General features: G+C 36.3%; 1 protein-coding gene across 1 annotated transcript; it reads right to left on the bottom strand.

Moving 5' to 3' along the window:
- Nucleotides 1-1,497: 1,497 nt before the first annotated feature.
- Nucleotides 1,498-6,571, bottom strand: LOC106134671 (arylsulfatase B). Its single transcript, XM_013334771.2, has 8 exons — nucleotides 6,455-6,571; nucleotides 6,181-6,268; nucleotides 5,623-5,782; nucleotides 4,428-4,651; nucleotides 4,105-4,213; nucleotides 3,581-3,733; nucleotides 2,229-2,888; nucleotides 1,498-2,094 (listed from the first exon to the last, which is right to left on the bottom strand). The coding sequence occupies exons 1-8, from the start codon at nucleotides 6,472-6,474 to the stop codon at nucleotides 1,715-1,717; spliced, it is 1,794 nt and encodes a 597-aa protein (XP_013190225.2). The 5' UTR covers nucleotides 6,475-6,571; the 3' UTR covers nucleotides 1,498-1,714.
- Nucleotides 6,572-8,268: the final 1,697 nt, after the last annotated feature.

Below are 8,268 nucleotides of genomic sequence, written 5' to 3'. Positions count from 1 at the left end.
GAAGCTCATATTTCAAGTAAAACTTTTTAATCATAGCACTTTATTTAATCTAGTCACCAGTAGACCAATATGTCATTTCTCACGGTATTTTAAAATCCAGTTTGTTTATGAATTATTAATTTATATGACCGGTTGCGTGATATTAGTTTTGATCCTCTATTAGATTATCTATATAGTAGAATATCCTAAAAGCTCTTTCAGTCGTGCGGACCCGAAAAGCTGACCAATTTTCCTTTTTAATGCTCGCCAGCCTGATCAAAGGGCGGCCGGCGAAGCGACGACAAAACACATCGTTGCCTCATCAAATTCGTTAGATATTTTAGTCAATCCCACCCACATACATCATACACGTAAGAAAAATGTAATTATGACTATATATAACTCGGCGTAGTATAATATTTAATAATGCTAAAATCTAAAGGCAAAATAAAATTAATGAAATATATTTGAGCTTTTTGTTCTTTATTTATTTATGTACACAAAGTTATATGCATTTAATACAGTTGTAGCGGGAGCGATGATTCGGCTCGACCACCACCAAAGGGAAGATCTTCCGCCAGGCTAGGTGTTATGCCTGGGGAACCGCGGCTCCGACGATGTTGTGTCGGAGGTTGTATATATAGCTCCAATCCGTGAAATCTCTGAAATCGAGATTTGGGTTCTTCGCTGCTATTGGCTGAGCGCGTCGATTTCTTCGAGATGATTGACAGTAGTTGTTTGATTTGATGTTGTTGACGAGTGGCGTAGAGATGGCGCCACAGTACTCCCCCCCCAAGACCGGAGGTCTGAAGTCTTGAGATCTTGCTGTGCAATCTGTGCTTCAGTTGTAGCTTGCAAGTGCCAGTTGTCTTCCAGTGAGTCGGAAGTTGCTCGAAGTCCTAGTGAGTCAGGAGTGAGCCGTTGCGTTGCTCGTAGTCTGCGGTGAGTCGAGACAGTAGAGAGCGAAGTCGACTTGTTGGCGCCGGAAGAAGTCGTGCAGAGCTGCCACGCTGGAGAGAAGAGCGGCCGTCGAAGAGATCCAGGCGTGGGCTGCGGTAGATGCGTCGGTCGCTGAAGTCGATGAGAGTGAGTGCGGGTGGAGACAGGACCAGGAAGCTCGTTGAGTTGGCTGCGATGGACCTGCTGCGATACCCAGTTGCTGGCTTGCTGTGAGACTGCTTGCAGAGTTAGGAGTGATGCTGAGGATTGGAGTTGATGATGATGGAGAAGGTTGCTTCCAATCACGTCGGGGTCACCAATGTAGCGGGAGCGATGATTCGGCTCGACCACCACCAAAGGGAAGATCTTCCGCCAGGCTAGGTGTTATGCCTGGGGAACCGCGGCTCCGACGATGTTGTGTCGGAGGTTGTATATATAGCTCCAATCCGTGAAATCTCTGGAATCGAGATTTGGGTTCTTCGCTGCTATTGGCTGAGCGCGTCGATTTCTTCGAGATGATTGACAGTAGTTGTTTGATTTGATGTTGTTGACGAGTGGCGTAGAGATGGCGCCACAGTAATTGTAGTTCAAAGGTGCTACTCATTACAATAGAAATCTCTTCCAGTAGACCCATGAGAGGATTTGTTTGTCTATTATTAGTTATTTCCTATATTAATTTTGTACTGTTGACAATATGCTTTTTGGGTTCAATATTTTGCACCGACCATAGTTGACCAAACTCAAAAAAGTAACAGCTAAAAGTGAAAAACTGAAAGCACGCTTATTTCACGTTTAATTAAAATGAGAACAAGCCTTTTACACTCTTCACAAAAGAGTCGCCCATTTTTGTGATATACTCATCCATTTTATCTTTTAACGTGTTCAAGTTTAAATCAACTAAATATTTTACTTCTCCGAGAGATACTTGAAGTGGAAAAACAGGCATTGCGAGAGATGTCTCATTAATTTCTTCATCGTTTTGTACGAAACTAAACCAGATGTAATTGTTTTTTGAAGGATCGGCTCTAATATCTGAAACTGGTTGTCTTCGAGGTTTGGCTTCGGCCCACAAAGTTCTTAGACGCAATGCCATGTATCTAACAACCTCCGGTGAACTATCCCATAAGTCATGTTGTTCTATTGGGTCAGCAGTTATATTGAAAAGGCAGCCTTTTTCTGGAAAATGAAAATACGTTTTATGTGTAAATTTATAAAAGTTGGGGTAAAAGAGACTGCTTTCACCTGTTGCACAACAATTTAATAATAAATTAATTAAACAATTTAATAAAGTAATTGCAATTATTATGTACCTTTTGTAGGAAAACACAAATTTTCACCTAAAAATGTTGCATAGTTCATTGATTCATTGCGTTTTATGTAAGCAGAATCAACATCAATTATTAAATCTAGGGTTTCTCTCAGCACTCGAGCAGTGTCACACTCGAGAATTGCATTTTCATATATGGGTACATCACTTCTAGTAGCATCGAATTCCTTCCCATTATAATTACTTAAATTTTTGAAAATATCCCCAACAATTATTTTAAAGTCTCCTTCTCTAAATGCTGCCCAACCTTGTAATTCATCTAACGTGATTAACAAATCGTTACGTTTTGTGTCACCATCATTGTAAATTGCATCCCAATGATTGATACCATCAATAACTTCAGTGACTTGACCACCTGCAGCACTTACTAATGTAGGAAGCCAATCAGTTACATGGAATAAGCCATCGTACACTTTAGGAGATATTGTGGACTGCCATATTAATCCAATAGATCGAGCGGCGCCTTCCCAAGGAGTTCCTTTAACCCCTCTTAAGGGGACATTAGATCCGAAATTTTGTGAGTGGCCCACAGAATCGGCTCCATTGTCAGAAACAAAAACTATTATAGTATTTTGAAGAATATCCTTTTCAGCCAATACTGCCACAATCTGACCTACACTTTTGTCTAAACTTGTAACTTGCCCTGAAATAAATAAATTTAAAGTTATTCAAACCAAATTAACAGTCCTAAAGTATTAAGTAATCTAATAACGCGTGACATAACTTATCTCTACTTCTGTACTTGTCTCTAACAATGAAAACATGTCAACTCATTACGAGTACTAGCGCGCTCAGTAAACGTGTTATTTGATTTAACAAATGAGTGACATACTAGCATCACTATTTACGAAATCACTTTACTCAGATAACAGACTAGCGAAAGGGGCGGTTATCATCGATAATATCTCTATGATCTATGATTGTTTGTTACCTCGTCACGCATTATCTTCTGAACCAATCTTGAAATTTAGCGTATAGGTATGTAATGTCCAAGGAAATAGGGTAGGCACCTTTCATAAAAAAACGGTAGTTTCGGTAAAAACTATATAGTTCCCGTGGGATTTGCAAAAAAACCTGTATTTTTTTGTAGGTGAAGATAATTTGCACGGGTGAAGCTGCGGATTAAACCTAGGTATTTCATAATTTTGAATAACTACTGACACCTAATAAGTAAGTACCTAAATATTTTTCAAATCTCATCCGAATTCAAAATTTTATTACCCAGACTTCAGCCTTCGCCTTAAATAATTCTACAGGCAATGTTATTTCCTGGCTGTTATATCTGTCCAACGGTTACCTATGTATATTGTCGAGGTCTACCGACTGTGAATTTACCTGCGTACAATCTCCGGGCAGAGTGGGCGATGTGCGCATTTGCCGCTATGCTTTCTGCAGGCGGTTGGAGATTCACTAATCCGCCGCCAGCGTGTGGGCTAGCTTGTGAGATGTGAAGGTATAGTGGTGATGACACATTGTGATCTCTTATTACTGAAAATTGTTATGGTAATTGTTCGGTCATTAACAAGGAGAAATGAATCACGTGTCTCTGTAGAAAAAAATATTTTTATGAATGAAATATTTTGTAAGTACCTATACAAACTTATATCAAACAAAAACATAATATATAGCGTCGTTATTGCACTCTCAGTTAGAAAATGTAATACGGTTGGCTACCTGCCTTACACAAAAACGCCTTAAGATTTTTCTAAAATATAGCCTTTACCTTTAGTCGCCTATGACATTTAGTTTTTTTTCATATACCTAAGTTAAATACATTCATCATATAAAGTAGACTGGTAGATAGGTATTTACATATTTACTTATAATTATCTAAGTATAACCTGAAAAATATGACTTACTTTGTACAGCTTCATCTGTAAGTATTTCAGTCAAATGCCCGCTTAAATTCTCCACAGGATCCAAATTACTGAAGAAATTAAGACCGAAAAATTCTTTATCACCACATGTCTGAAAAAAATAATTATCCATTATAAAAATCAATATCATAATTGTATGGCTGTACCTCGCAGTAGTCACGAAGTAGGTACATATTTTTAAGTATCTCGTACTTAATAAAATCTAATGCAACTCTTTTACGCTATAAAGCAATCGTTACAGTTGAAATACTAACGGCTTCACAATTAAATAACAACTATTTGACATTTGAACTTTATTCTTTTACCTCTATAAGATTATACGTATAATAATCCACAGAGCCGTCAAGGAAGCCGTAGAAAGTATCAAATCCTCTGAATGTGGGTAGATAATGTTCCCTAGATTTCCCAACGTTCCATTTCCCGACTAAGTGAGTGGAGTACCCTAATTCCTGGAGATATGCCGGTAACAGACGTTCCGAAACAGGTATGCCTCGGTCTTCGCATGCCGATATTGAAACTCCTTGGGTACCTGCAAAGTAATGGCAATTCCTACTTCTGTTTTTTTTTAAACAAATCTATTTTCTACATAAATATTCTACTTAATCTTTGCTTTAAACGATTAAAATTAATTTAATAATTTGATTAATTGGTCGTTATTACTATAGCTACCTTATCCACTTAAAAGGCTTCGTAATTCGTTGCGGTGGCAGTTTCCCTTGATCCGAGAGAAAAGGGGAAGTACTTATGAGCAGGCAACTAAATGAAACGGCTTACTCCACTTGATAGTTTTTGGCGTCAAATTGACGTTTATTGTTCACATTCGTTAAGAACTTTACCATCTACTCAAATTGTTATTCTGAGACCACATTTTACAATTAAGTCTGAAATACGTACACGACACGCTTCTCGTAACACAGCTGTGAAACAGTGTGACACACTCCGCTTTATTTTCCAGGGCCTCCGTTCTACGGTTTTCACCCATGTGAAACCGTGACGGGCCATCTAGTCTGAAATGTATGTAAGTGTGGCGTTTCGCGCAAAAAGGTACTTACCTACCAGTAGGGAAGCATTGAGTTAAGGTCGGATCTAGAAACTAGAAGAGTCCCATTTTTATAGATGATTACAAAAACTATAAGTATGTGTTATCATACTTTGTTTGTAACAGGCTTAAAAAGTTGCAACTCTGTACAACCTTTCCTCATTGCATCCTCATCACATGGCGTTAGTCCCGGTTTCATCCTCACCACTCTGGAGAGGAGCCCGGGGTATGTCTTTGACCATGGATCCTGAATTGGGTGGATCAGGTTTTTACACGAAGCGACTCCTATCTGACCTCCGCAACCGTTGCAGGTAATCGAAAGACCGATCATGGCTACACATTCAATTGACTAAATGTGCAGGCTTCCTTACGATTTTATCTCTCACCTTTCACCACAATTCTGTAAAAATAGTTTCGATAAAATGAAGTTTGAAAGTTGTACCTAATAACTATATACATACCAAGCCTCATAGGGTATTTTCCAGTGAACAGGGCACTCATAGAGGGTGTCCCCTGTGTGTCGGTGTAATACTGGTTCAATATGACGCCTTCATATGCCAGCACGTCGATGTTCGGGGTCATGATTTGATCAGATCCGTGGAAGCTTACGTCATTCCAGCCCTAACGGAGAAACGTTGTAGCGATTTCATGCAATGGATAGAATTTTTCGCTAATCTATCTTAATAAAATTAAAGACGACACATTTTGACCGAGTGACATATCAACGCACAGCCCAAATTATAACTGGATGTGGAGTTTTGAAATTTGGTATATAGGTTCCGTATATGATCTCGAACGTAGGGTGAAAATTCTACACTGTAGTTAGTTCCGCCGCTACTTCTAGAAGCGGTAGTAGATATAATAAGATTTAAATGATGTGACTTCAATAAGTGATACCTTGTACCCAATTTTAAAAATAAATCTATTCTTTTTTCCAAATTACAGGCGTTCAGAAAAATATTTGAATACTTCATTTTAAAGTTGATACTGTTTACACAATACGAAATATAAGTGCTTACCAAATCATCAGCAACTATGAAAACTATATTTGGTTTCTGATTATCTTCTCTCTCTTCCGAATTTGTTAAAATACATAGAGATAATACACTGAAAAGAGACAAAACAACAATTTCACAACAACAACAAAAAGGGTTAATAGTTAATAAAATATCAGTAAAGTGAGACTAACACACTTTTTTAAACGGCATGAAATCAATATCAGGTCAAAACAATTTGTATAGAACGAGGATATCATTATGATAAACCAAATATTAAAGTGTAATTTACACTTACAAAACTAGTTCGTTTAACATTTTTCTTTGGAAATTACACAAAATATCTATACACACTACCTATTAATACTATATGGGAATAAAAGAGTCGAGAACCTGAAGACGATTCACACTAAACTTCATCGTAAGCATGAGTTTTACTCATCTATTTATAAGAGTAATTCCACACTAATTAAAGAACGGCGGATATTTAATTATTTTTTAAAGTTCTAACTTTCCTTTAATTTGTATTTAGATAACTATGATAATGATAAAAAAAAGTAGGAGAGGTGCAAGTCTGGGCTGCATTTTTATAAATTTCTTTACCTATCAATTAGATTAAGCATACTAAAATGGTTTCGTCAAGTCTTAAAATCGCTTCTCTTGCGCCACTTAAGTCTAAAAGTTCTGAAACACTTGGATAAATAATGGGATTACCGAAATCGATATTATTCATACAAGAATTATTACTTAGAATTAGAGTGTAGGTATGTCACAAAACAAATTGAGAGTTTTAATTAATGTATTGCATGTGTTTATTATGTGCCGTTACTAAGGGACGACATTTATAAATAAAACATAAGATAAACGTTTGATGAGAACATAATGTACAAAAATAACCTTAATTTATTTTTAACCTATAATATAATTTTGTATTTTATATTACACACCTATCAACAAAATTAACTCGAGACAAACTGATCTCATTTACATAAACCTCAGCAAAATTAACTTGAAGGTAAGGTTAAAAAGTGCCAAAAGAAGTTCGGTTTACTTAGCTTGTAAGGAAAAAGAAATGAGCGTATAACAGCGGTTCCCAAGTTTTTGTCATAAAATAATAATTTGCATGAGAAATGAGACCAGCTGGCTTCATGTTGTCGTACAAAAGAAGACCAACTCTCTAATTAGCAACAAAAATTGTTTTCCTCGTTATAAATTGAGTAGAAGGACACTGACTAAATCTTATTTTACTTTGAATATGAAGACAAATACAGCTGCAACATTTATGTATGGTTATTAACTTTACGTAGATGTTACAATTTATACTATTACTCTAAATAAATAATACTCGTTACATCAGAATTTAAAAAATAGTGTTAATATATTATAGAAAAAAATAAAAAAAAATAATTAAAATCATACTATCACTCCATTCCATATCGATGACTTTGTTTATAGCTATCGAAATAATTTAACTTACTTATTGTTCCGATTTATATAAGTTTCTATTGAAAAGAAGCAGGACGAACCAGGAAGGAGATTGATCTCAGATATCCTCCCAAAAATCTTGAAGATTAGTTTATAATTATAAAAGTTATCACCAAACCAACGATACTTTATCATATTGCCCTTCGTATAATAACAAAAAATATACAAATATAAGTTAAATGATCTCCACAAATATGAAAGAAAATATTCCCTAAAAATTCGTAATTCCAGCACGGTGTAAACGTTATTTACAATCACCAGGGCAAGACAATTGGGCGTGAACTAAGAAAACGATGATGACTTCATTATCGGAAAAAGTTTTGCAGCAAGAAGGTCCATTCTTATTGAGTTCAATTCCCATTTACGGCAGAATGTAGGGATTCTCATTAAAACGAAGGTTGGGTGCGAGATACTTGCAAATTAAGCGGGCTTGCGAAATTTATTCAGCGCTTCGTTTTGCCTCATTACGTTTTATCATTTGCCAAAGAATTTGGCCAAAATACTTATTGTTGGTAATAATGCGTCGACCTTGATATTTATATTTATTTTATTTCATGTTATTAATATTATATGAATACTGCGGTAACTTTTCGAATCATTATTAGCTATAGCAGTTTATAACGCAGA

The sequence above is a fragment of the Amyelois transitella genome, chromosome 9, assembly GCF_032362555.1.
Source record: "Amyelois transitella isolate CPQ chromosome 9, ilAmyTran1.1, whole genome shotgun sequence".
NCBI classification, from domain to species: Eukaryota; Metazoa; Arthropoda; class Insecta; order Lepidoptera; family Pyralidae; genus Amyelois; species Amyelois transitella.
This window is presented reverse-complemented; position numbering and strand designations above follow the sequence as displayed.